The following is a 12381-nucleotide window of genomic DNA, read 5'->3' as shown; positions in this document are numbered from 1 at the left end:
CAAGTTGGCATCTTGGCAGGTGAGGGCTGTGGGCAGGAGACAGATACACTATGCAGGCAGAGCTTGAAGGCAGAGTTTATTGAGAGAAGGGTAAGGGGGAGGGGGGGAGAAAGAGAGAAAGAGATAGGCAAAGACCTGCTTGCCTCTTCAGAGAGTGAGAGTAGGCGGGGCTTGTCTCTTAAAGGGACCTTTGCACCTGCAACAGTCAGGGTACTTCTTGCCATGCACAGAGGCAGAGGGTTGACCCACTGTGCCAGGTGTGCCTGAATGCTAACACTTGGTATCAGAAGTGGATATGCGGTTTATTTTCTTTTTCTTGTCAAGCTATGAGTTTTGGAAAGGATTTCAGTAGATGCTGGTAATAAAGGGTGTCTGTGATAACCGTGAAAGGATGGGGTGATGTCTGAAGGGGTCAGAGAAGAAATGACTTGGAAATAACCCGAGGAGCAAAAATATTTATCTCCTTGATACTGAGGAAGTCGGGTATAAGAGGAAGTAATGACGTTACCAAAAGATGGTCTCTCCTAACACTCTCCTAACACTAAATACAAGAAATCATGTAAAAGCAGTGAATCCTGAATCCCAAGCAGTTGCTTTTGTTCCAGTGGTACTTTGTGTCTTTACTCCCTTTCACTTTCCTGTCTTAGAGACAAGGACAGACGTAGAAGAGGACATACGTCATCTTCCCCTGACACTCAGGAACATAATGATTTTTTTTCTACTGAAAACTTTTCTCGGGGTCCTGCCTGACTAATTCGTCTATACTAGGGAGAGGGTTGAGGATTAAGAAAGAAATAGACAAGAGATGACAGATAGAATCGGGGGGCATCCAGTGAATCTGCCCAGATTTATTTCTCATAGCCCGTATACACCCAATCCAAAAGGAGGAGAAGCAAAAGGCTTCTTTACCATGATACAAAGAACAAATAAGTGTAATTACCTCGTTACATCTCAAAACATGAAGTAACCACATTAGAGCAAAATACCCTTTTCTAGGCAAAACATCCTGTAGCCACACTGTAGGTCAAAACATCCTGTCATGGAACCTTGAAGGAGCAAGAATGGGTCTGAACTCTATGTTCACTCCTGAGGGCTCACTGAGGAATCCTTGCTAGATAGTGCTGCAGTTAAACTGCTCCCCATTCAAGTGCTGAACACCCTGGCCGGTGCTCCACCCTCCTTCTCTTTGCAGTGAGGGGAGGGATTTACACGGTTCAGACTGGAATAACTGTAGTCAGAACATTGGAATAATCTCAATGAGAAACTTTTTCTCAAGTGTCCAGAATTCCTTGGATTCCCTTTCCCCTTCCCATTCCTATCTCTTAAGGAAAACTTAAAAGTTCTTACAGCACAGGGTGTTTCTCACAGTACACAAATACTCAGAACTCAAGGATTTCAAGATTCACATGAGTAAATTTCAAGAGTATGTGTTTATGTCATAGAATCTGGAGTTCTGTTAACTGGTGATTTCTTCCTTGTAGCTTTAGGGAGCATACTTGGTTTCGGGCACAGTAGACTTTAAGTATAGCCTTGAAGCTTTTCATAAATTGTGTTCTCTATCAAATAACTATAAACCTAAAAGTTGTACATTAATCATTTTAGTGATCTATCATATATTGTCAACGAGTGTCTACATTATAAAGTCAAGTTAAATTTGCCTGTCTCTTAAAACATCTGTCATTTCCTTACCAAATCAAAATCTTTTCTCTTAGCGTTTTGAAATATGCTGTTCACGGTCATGGTCTGCTTACCATGCTGAGAAGTAGTAAACCAGAATTTACTCTTGTCTGAGCATAGCTTCATGTTATTAAAGATTCTCCTCATCTTCCCTCCTCCATGAGAACTTTGTCCAGGTGATATATTTTGTACCACACACATACATGCGTGTGCGCGCACACACACGAATATTAAAGGAATTATATTCTGTTGGCTGAATGCAGCTTTATTGAGTCTTATGTTTTCTGTGTCTTTTTCCAGAGAGTGAAGGGCATTGTCCATCTCACATTGCTGTGCTGTGTCGTGGCCGAGCTTTTGTCTTTGATGTATTGCATGAAGGGACTTTGATCACCCCACCAGAGCTTCTCAGGTTTTTAAACTACATTTTAAATGAATTATGCATTTTGCATTTTAATTACTTAATTTTGTTCTTTGGCAATTTTATGCACACATAGAATGTATTCTAATTTCCCCCTTCCTCCCCGTCAGCTCTCCTTTTCCGTACAGCTCTCTTCCATATCCATGGCTTTTTGTGTTGTTGACGTGAGTTTGACCAGGGCTGTCCGGGCTCAGCAGTGGGCATGCAAGTGAAGGCCACAGTTCCCTTCTCTGAGACTCTGTCAGAAGTCAGCTGTCTTCATTACTTACCATTCTGTTGCTGTAAAGAGACACCATGGTTTTAGCTGTAGGATCTTACTTGGTTCTGGTTGGTAACTGTTTTGGTTAGGGTTTCTATGCTATAATAAAACAACGCAAGCCAAAGCAATTCTGGGGAAAGGGGTTTATTTCAGCTGGTGTGTCCTGATCATAGTCCTTTATGAAGGGTACTCAAGTCCCTGGGGGCAGGAACTGATGCAGAGGCCATGGAGGAGCCCTGCTTACTGGCTTGCTCCTCATGGCTTCCTCAGCCTGTTCTTATAGGACCCAGGACCCCCTGCTAAGGAGTGGCACCAGCCACAGTGGGCCTCCCATATCCATCACTGATTAAGAGAATGCACTACAGGCCAGTCTGGGTGGGGCGTTTTCTGAGTTGCGGCTCCTTCCTCTCAAATGACTCTCCTAACTGTATTGAGTTGAACTAAAACTGTCCAGCACAGCTAACAAGAGGAACAGCAGGAGGCGGTGCTATTTAGTGTCAAGGGTGCTTTCTGGGGCTCCCTGGACAAGAGCTCCTATGGAAGTACCCCACACCTCGTTCACTGGGACTTTCAGTCAGTGACCTGTTGCTTCTAAAACCAGCATTATGTAGCCTGTGGGATATCTTCCTTCAAGTTCATTTTTATCTTTTAATTTGGTTATAAGATAGTAGGGTTCTATGGCTTTTTCATACCTGCTTTTAAAAATAGCTTTTTTTTTTTTAAATTAAGATACAAGTATGTCATTTTCCCTTTTCTCTCTCCACCCCTTCCCAGGTGGACATACTTCTGCTTTGCTCTTTTTCAATGACCTCTGTTTCTTAAATTGTTCACACACACACACACACACACACACACACACACACACACACACACGCACGCACACACGCACACATTTGTTTTAGTTAACCAGCCATCTTGCATCCCCTACCCATCCTACTTAAACCTTTGTGCCTTGTTTTCCTCCTGTCTACATTCTAAAACTGTAGTGCTGGCACAGGCCTGTCATTCCAGCAAGAGGATCGGGGATTAAGGTATTCAAGATCATCCTGGCCGTAGCCAGCTCCTGACCCCCTGGGAGTATCTGAGGAGACTGTCTCAGACTGCTTTATTGGATATCCTTAGCTCTCAAGCTCTAGCTTGAGTTAAAAAAAAAATGTCCAGAATTGCCATTCTCTAAAATGACATAAGCTATAAAGGAAGAGTTTCATACCTGCTGTTGTACTGGGAAATCCCTTATCTGAGACCTGGCAGTCTGGGTTATACCCAGGAGGATTTGGCAAGTCCTGGGGCAGGTTGCACTCAGCTTCAGAAGATGAGGATGGGTGGCCGGCACAGTTCTACTAATAAGCACCCTGATAGATGGATACTATAGTTCTCTACACAGGAGCTCTTGATTGGATGTGTGTGTTCTACACACAAGAGGCTGATTTGGTCTTCTGCTCTATTGAGCAATTTTTTGATAATCCTTTAATTTGAATGCAATCAGCTTATTAAACTTTGCCACATGAACTCTATTTTTGTATTTTTAATTTTTTCTCTGAGCAGAAAGAGGCAAGACAAGTGTTTTATGAAGAAATCCTCATGCACTCATAGAATATCTTTAGTTTCAAGATAAAGCTGAAAGCCAGCAGGGTGGTGGTGCAAGTAGGCAGAGACAGGAGGATCTCTTGTGTTTGAGGCCAGCCTGGTCTACAGAGCGAGCCAGGACAACACACAGAATATCTTTCTTGGAAAAAAAGAAGAAGAAGAAAGAAAAGAGAGAAATTTTTGTTGCAAGGAAAATATTTCTTGGTCAGTGTGGCAAATACAAATAAACAGAGGAAACTGGTCCCACCAGATAAGGAGCCACGGTGGAGCTTACTGACCATTGACTAAGCTACCTGGATATTTTTAAGTTTGGCTTCTTTGCATGAGCCGTGAGGAAGAGGGTGAAAACCAAAACTCTGTACAGTTTTGGCTAATGAAGGTTTTTCACGTGCAAACCGTGGTATTCGCCTGCTGTGTGTTTAAAGATGGATTAAGCACTTCATCTTCATCCAGTGGAGTTTTAGACAACATGAGAGTCTTTTCTTTCCATTTTGTTTTTCTCTCTTTGAGATGTGGTCTTGCTGTATGGTCCAGGCTGGCTATGCTGTCCTGCCTTTTGAAGTGCTTGTATTACAGGCCATAGCTAACTCTTTATAATTATCAGCATTAATACAGTGATACTTATGAAAGCATTTAAAACTGATTACATGGTGCTTCTATTTCTGGGTAAAACACAAATAATAATTGAACACGCAGTAAGGTCTCTGGTTTTATGTGTGTGTACACAGGATATATTTTTAATGAGATACATAATAGTATAAGATTAGCTACCAAAATACTTTTTTAAAGTTTTCCCATAGAAAAGGTATTTATTTATCTGATAAATAACTTACCTGGAAATGCATGTTTTCAGTAAATGATACCATCTATGCTTATTTTTAAATATAAATTATTCTCCAATATACTTTTTGTGTAAGTAAAATACATAATCACTTTTTAAATACACATATATATATTATATGTGTGTGTGAGTATGTAAAGACTTCTGTAATTCCTATGTGTCCTGTCCATGCTCTTTCTGAGATGCTTTTTTAAATCTTCCCTAAGACAACTGACGTATATCCACCAAAAATGCTGTAGTGAACCTGTTGGGCCCAGTGTCGCAGCACTAACTAGTGAGGAGCGAACTCGATGGGCAAAGGTAATAATTTATATTATTCTTTCCATGTGCTAATTTGTTTTCTGTCTTTATTTGTTGATAATTTTAAATAGTATATTTTTATCAGGCAGCTGCTCCCAGATCCTCCTCCCCTTTTTATCCACCAAACTTCATGTTTTCTCTCTTAAAAACCAGAAAAGCCACTACTATCCCGGAGTCAGATTGTGTTGACTAGCTGCTTCTAAGCATGAGGCCTGCCTGGAGCCGGGCTGCCTTATTCCAGAGAAGGAACCTGACTTTCTGTCTCCCAGCAGCTGTCATTTGTGAGCACTGGGCCTTCATGCCCACTCCGTCACCAGGCTGAGCCTGTGTCTGTGAGCCTGGGCAGGTCATGTGACTGCTGTTCCCCTCTCTGTGAGGTCATGTGTACCCTCTGTGCCCTGCTGTGTCTGGAAAATGCTGCTTCCGTCAAACTGTCCACCACCACTAGCTCTTTGAGTCCTCCCACCACCACCCCCTTCTGCATAAATCCTTGAGCCTCAAGTGGGGGTGACAGCGACATCCCACTCAGGGCTGAGCACTCCAAAGTCTCTCAGGCTCTGAACACTGTGCAGCTGTGAGTCTCTGGGTTAACTGCAATCTTGTGCTGTTTTTTTTTTTTTTTTAAAGATTTTTATTTATTATGTATAGTGTTCTGTCTGCATGTATGCCTGCTTGCCAGAAGAGGGCACCAGATCTCATTACAGATGGTTGTGAGCCACCATGTGGTTGTTGGGAATTGAACTCAGGACCTCAGGAAGAGAAATCAGTGTTCTTAACCTCTGAGCCATCTCTCCAGCCCTCTTGTTCTTAATAGACTTTCTCTAACAAACTCTTGATATTTTCTGGATGAGTTGTATTTTAATTGAATATCCATTCATCTCCCTGCCCTTTAGGCTAGAGAATATCTGATTGGTCTTGACTCAGAAAACTTGACTTTATTAGAAAAAATTCAAGCCAGTTTATTTGTGTATTCCATGGAAGACACTAGTCCACATGTAACCCCAGAAGACTTTTCTCAGGTAACTTTCTTGTTCTGTTATCTTTCTATGCAGTTTTCTGGAGGATTCTTATTATCTGTTGAACATGAGATTTTTTTTTTAAAATTGGGGTCTTAGAATTTTTCTCAGTTATGAACTACATTGTGTACTAAACCAAATCTCATGCGTAGTAAATAGAGCATTCTGTGTGGATGTATTTTGAACCTTGTTTAAAGAAGTGTGGCTATTTGCATGCATGTCAGTGTTTTCTACTCTTTTCATCAATCGCATACATAGAATATTTGCATAGAACATTGAGGCAAATTAACATCTCTTTCCAAAGGTGATGTATGGCTCTACCTGTAACCCACACCAGTGTACCACACCAATTAGGAACTGTGTGTACCACACATTCGGAATTATATCACCCTTGCAAGCAGTTGATTATATCATTCAGTTTTATTGAACATACCGTTCAAGTGTTAAAGTTTATGGATAAATACGTCTTGTTTATATTTTTTATTTCCCATCTGGATAATGCCTTTACCTTCTAGGAAGCATAGTCAACCACACTACTAAAGCCTCTTTAAAGAATTTGTTATTTCATAATATATTCATCTGCATTAAATTATAGGGGAACTAATCCAGGATTTTAAATCTTATAGTAAGAAACCAATTTTTATTTCAGACAGGAGGAAATTGCTGAAGTACCATTTAAGGAATAATTCAGTGTTGTTCAAACCATAGTCTGTACCTGGAAACAGATTTAGCCCACTATAATTAAATACACATGCACGCACAGACACACATACACACAAACACAGACACACACCCCTCTGCACATACACACACGTGTAATTGAAGTTTCATAAAACAATTGATAGTACTTTTACTATCTGTCATGTACTCTATTTCTATTCTGTTTTATTGTTTGTAAGGAATATTATTTTATGCTGCTGTGATTGTTTCATGACTTACTAGTGTGCCAGCATCTACAGTTTGGAAAGAAATGGTCTCAGTGTCATGTGAATTGTTAAGATACGTTACTCTGAACTTATTAGGCTTCCTATGCTACCAAGGTTTTGAAACGCTTTTGCTTTCAAGTATATGGATGTTCTGGGAACATTAATGAATAATGTTATAGCATTCTATTTTCTGGATAGATTTTTATAACTTGAGGTTTAAAAAGTAGCCAGAGTCAGACCCAGAATTATTATCTGTATCTGTTGAATCTTTTGTTTTGTTTTGTTTTGTTTTGTTTTGAGATGGGGTTTCTCTGAATCTTAACAAAACTGCCATTTTATTAAATTCAGTTGACTTAAAAATAAAAAGTGAAATATGTAATCTTAAGTCTACTTGCAAACTTATGCAAAACACTTTTAATTAGAAAAAATAAAATGTGTTTTAGGTCTTGGAAATGCTTCTTGCTGGAGACCCAGGAGTACGCTGGGGTGACAAGTCCTATAACTTGGTTTCCTTCGCTAATGGAGTGTTTGGCTGTTGTTGCGATGTGAGTATGCTGTTTCTAGGGCGCTGGACCCGTTCTTAAGTTAACTACGAATACTGTATCACAGCTGTTTCTAGGGCGCTGGGTTCTTTTAAGTTAACTACGAATACTGTATCACAGCTGTTTCTAGGGCGCTGGGTTCTTTCTTAAGTTAACTACGAATACTGTATCACAGCTGTTTCTAGGGCGCTGGACCCCTTTCTTAAGTTAACTACAAATACTTGTATCATACTTCTTTTAGTTTTACATCATTGTAGTGAAAGGTTTAGGTCTGACTAGTCAGTGAAAGCAGAACATAGGTCAAGTTCTTCCTTCTGCTGTAGGCTAACTGTTTGGAGCATGCAAAAAGGATTTTGAATGTGATTTTTTTTTTTGCAGTGTAATATCTTAAAACCTACTGTTATCAGATAGCTCTCCCCCGGGAAAAGCACAGCAGCTGATTGTGTGGTACCAAATGGTCATCCCTGAAAACATACAAGTAACATTACCCAGGCTGAGCAGGTTATATTTAGAAATATATATGTATATACCTGTGCACATATGCACATAACAGCACATGAGAGGTTATGTGAATTCACAAGAGGCTGTGAATTTCAGAGACAGCAGGAGGGGTCTGTGGAGGGTTTGGAAGGGGGAAATTCTGGGATAATAAAATCTCAAAAGGAAAAGAAAAAGTATTTTCAGAAAACAGTGAAAAATTTGAAAATCTATTTTCTTGCTAAAATTCACACCCTAAGTTGAAAGATACCATTTGATATTGTATAGAGTTCTATGTTTAAGGAAAAGACTACATGACTGTTTCCCTAAATGGAGGTTATTCGGGACACAGTAGAATGTCTAGAAATGGCTACCATTTTGCCACTCTTAAAAAAAAAAAAACCTGCTTTCCTTGTTTTTCTTTTTCTTTTCCAATGAATGCACTTGGCCAGCTCTGTCTTCCATTCGAGAAATCTGTAAACCAAGGAAATGAAACTAAACAGAGGCCCCAAGCGAGCCTCAGGCCTGCAGTGGGCTTTGTTTGGGGTGTGGAGGTTGAACAGAGGGTTTTGTGTACATGGTGGGCAACAGTCTGCACTGAGCTACAGTCCTAATCTTGTCGATGGTTTTATTGATCCTTCACTCAGTTTCATTTGATGAAATATAATTTGGAATTAGTTTAAAAGATGTTGGTATAGTTATATTCTTAAATGTGAATAATACAGACGTAGTGTCCAGATATTTCTGTTACAAAGATATTTCCTCACTTTTGCGGTTGGAGCTGATTTCAGACTGCCCAATGTGATCATTGTAGTTACAGCTTAGGGTCACTGCAGCTCTCTTAGCTGTTTGACTCCTGTGGAAATAGCCAAGTTGTTTCAATAGCTGCAGAAAAGGACCCTAAATAGTTCTCATTGGCTATTATTGGCTTATGTGAAACACACATCCTCTCGTGACCCTGGCCGTGGCCACTGTCTAGACTTGGAACCTCATGGGTAGATTCAGTCTCCTTATATTTAACACAGAGGGATGTGGTGGTCCCCTAAAACATAGTAAAGTAGCTGTAATTCCCGAAGTAGGTGGATTGTTGATAAATAGGTACTAAGAGTCATGCGGCCCATCTCCCCCCACTGCTGAACATCGCAACATCTAGGCTTCCTGTGGATCCGTACACAGCAGCACCGCTTTCTGCTGCTTACTTAGTGGTCCTCTCTCAGCTAGAGATACCATGCTCTTCTCAGCTGCCCTAGTCTGGTGTCCTCACCTGAGCACTACACTGTTTTTATAATTTCAGAATATTTTCACATGACACAGGGTGCGCCTGCTCGAACTCCCGGTAACCTCTCTGGGTTGTGTTTACAGTTACAAAGCCAAAACTAAGAGCTTTACTATGTGCTTTCAACTTTGAATGCTTGTTTTTTTTTTCCTTGAAAAATAAACAGTTCTTATTGTGTAGGAAAGAATTGTATTATTTCATCATTAGGAAGTCAGGTACTGGAAGTTGGGCATATCTCATCCATTAAACGTGAAGAAAGTAAAAAATACTAGCTCAGATTTTAATTTTACACAAAAACTACTCAAAATCTTGTGTTTTCATTTTAGCATGCTCCTTTTGATGCAATGGTTATGGTGAATATTGCCCATTATGTTGATGAGAGGATCCTGGAGAACGAAGGAAGATGGAAGGTATGTCAGAGCAAGTCCACCATGCTTTTCTGTTCCTGGCCACCCAGACCCAGAGAACCAATAGAAACTATATTAATTGCAACTCTGTTTGACCAGTGACTCTAGCATGTCCTAGCTAGCTCTTATGTTATAAATTAACCCACTTTATTAACTGTGTATCAGCACAAGGCTGTGGCTTACAGGTGAGGATCCAGCTTCTGTCTCCTTCTTTGACCCTGCCTACTTTCTATATCTCTGTTTGGGTTTTTTGCCTGGTTTTATTCTTCCCTGCTAGAGGCCAAAGCAGCTTTTTATTAACCAGTGGTAATAAAATATATTCATAGCATAGAAACTTCACATCACTCATGTTTTCAAAGATATATTTAAAGCCCTTTATTTTCAGGGATCAGAAAAAGTCCGGGATATACCACTTCCGGAGGAGTTGGTTTTCACTGTGGATGAGAAAATACTAAATGACATCTACCAAGCCAAAGCCCAACACCTCAAAGCGGTAGGTGTTCGTTTTTCTTTTAGATTACTAATGTTTTCTCTGTTATCTGCCATATATGAAGATGTGGCTATTAGCCAAGCATGACTTATTAAAACATTTTAAAATTATAACCTTAATACCTTTAATTCTTTGCATCTGGTGATTAATGCAAATAATCATGTGATCCTCTTTGACCTCCCCCGTCCGGTGATCTCTCACTGCTCCTGTCCACCTTTGCCAGGCCTCTGACCTGCAGGTCACAGGATACACTTTCACGGCTTTCGGCAAAAGGCTCACCAAGAAGGAGGCGCTGCACCCTGACACCTTCATTCAGCTTGCGCTTCAGCTCGCCTATTATAGGCTCCACGGACGGTAAACCTTCTCTTCTCTGTTTTCGTATCTTGACTTCTAACTCCACAGTGGATTTTCTCACCTTTTCTTTCTCTGGGGTCCATCAGTTTATCAGCATCTAGCTGTGACAACTGTGTAGGTTTTCCATTCTTTGTCACCAGTGTTTGGTACTTTTGAAGGGTCCATCCTCTAGGAGAGCTTTACTGTGTGAAATTGCGTGCACACTAATGACTTGCAGACATTAGCCCCCGTTCTGGAGGATGTCATTTTCTCTCTTCACAGTATCCTTTGACCCCCACAGTTACATATTGATGAGAACCAATCAACCAAATCTAAAGCAGCAAAGATTTTCCCATCTCCTAAGATTTTATAGCTGCTAGTTCTTACTGTAGATCTGTGGCCCGTTTAAGATCATTTGATCTATCATGTAAGGAAAGAGTCTATGTTTGAATTCTTCATAGAATCAACCTGTTTTGTGTATATCCATGTGGTTTGGGGTCTTAAAGGGGGAAGCTTGTGATGGAAATTGGCGTACAGAGGCAGTGACCTACAGTCCCTTGATGCACTCTGATGCTGTGATTCAGTGCGAGCCTAGATTCAGAGAAGTGGATGAAATGACAAGGTCTATGCAGCTGAGTGAGCGCCAAGGACCCGAAGCCCCAGTGTCTGAGGGTCCAGTCCTGAGCCTCAAGGACCAGAAGCCCCGGTTTCTGAGGGTCCAGTCCTGAGCCCCAAGGACCCGAAGCCCCGGTGTCTGAGGGTCCAGTCCTGAGCCCCAAGGACCTGAAGCCCTGGTGTCTGAGGAGAGGAAGAGAATGCTCCAGCTCATGGGGTGACTTTTTTCCTGTCCTCAGATTTTTTTTTTCTATTCAGGCTCTCAGTAGATTAGATGATGCCCATACACATGGTGAGGACCAACTCTTTCTGATCCATATAGCTCACTGATACAAATGTAAATGTCATCTGGAAACACCCCCACTTTCTGGGCGTGTGTTCTTTCAAGGAAGTTAATGTCTGAAATTATCTGACCGGGTCCAATTTCATGCCTTCCCTGGTGGATGTCAAGTTCCCCCAGCACTGTGGAGGGCACTGAATATGCGGAAGCCTTCTGAATATGAAATCAGCAATCTGTAACAAGTGCTGTTTTCTGGCGTGGGCGCTTTCCTTCCTTCCTCATGGGGCTGTGAGGCAGATGGAGGTGGAGTTCCTGTGTTACCTGGGTTTTCACAGAAGCTCTTGTGATGTTGAGCCACTGGCCTGTCCCTGGTCTATTGTGTGTTAATTGTGAATGAGTAAACACTTTGGTCAAATGCTTTTCCATACCGACTGAGATGAGTGGATGAGCCTGTTTTTGTGGTTTTGGCCAGAGCCCTCCTGACTCGTGCCCTAGTAATTCTGCCCAGAGTCCTGTCCAGTGTCTGTGCTTGACCAGTGGTGTCCTGTTCATTCACACCAGTCCTTCTGTTCGTGATCTTAAGAAGCAACATTAATCAACTTGTCTAACAAGCTACTTTTATCTTCTCTCCACATCTTGGCCTTTAAGTCCTGGTTTTCTTGACAAATTTACAAAGCCTTGAGCAGCCTTTTAAAAAAATAAAACCCAGGGGCTGAACTTCCCCCCACTCTCTTCTTAAAAAGAGATACTAGCTTTGCACCATTGAAGTCTCAGTGGCGTCATCATTCAGACTTCCCACTCTCACTAACTTGATCCTCATTAACTGTAATTAACTTTGCTTCAGCAAAATAAGAACACTTTGTATCTAAAAGTGTGTCATTCATCAGTTGGGGAAGCAGCTCAATTCTCATCATTCAGCAGCCAAGAACTCCGTATG

The 12381-nt window shown here is 41.1% G+C and overlaps 1 protein-coding gene across 6 annotated transcripts in view; it reads left to right on the top strand.

The window, feature by feature from the left end:
* Window positions 1-12381, top strand: part of Crot (carnitine O-octanoyltransferase) — a 36107-nt gene that overhangs the window by 15293 nt on the left and 8433 nt on the right. For all 6 annotated transcript variants that reach the window (XM_050139742.1, XM_050139746.1, XM_050139744.1 and 3 more), the window contains 7 exons: window positions 1978-2086; window positions 4989-5082; window positions 5976-6101; window positions 7468-7569; window positions 9646-9729; window positions 10112-10219; window positions 10440-10570. In XM_050139742.1, the coding sequence (XP_049995699.1) occupies window positions 1978-2086; window positions 4989-5082; window positions 5976-6101; window positions 7468-7569; window positions 9646-9729; window positions 10112-10219; window positions 10440-10570 (754 nt within the window). The remainder of the gene's footprint in view (window positions 1-1977; window positions 2087-4988; window positions 5083-5975; window positions 6102-7467; window positions 7570-9645; window positions 9730-10111; window positions 10220-10439; window positions 10571-12381) is intronic.

This window comes from Alexandromys fortis, unplaced genomic scaffold (genome assembly GCF_014885135.2).
Source record: "Alexandromys fortis isolate MF-2015 unplaced genomic scaffold, M_Fortis_MF-2015_v1.1 scaffold_38, whole genome shotgun sequence".
NCBI lineage: Eukaryota > Metazoa > Chordata > Mammalia > Rodentia > Cricetidae > Alexandromys > Alexandromys fortis.
This window is presented reverse-complemented; position numbering and strand designations above follow the sequence as displayed.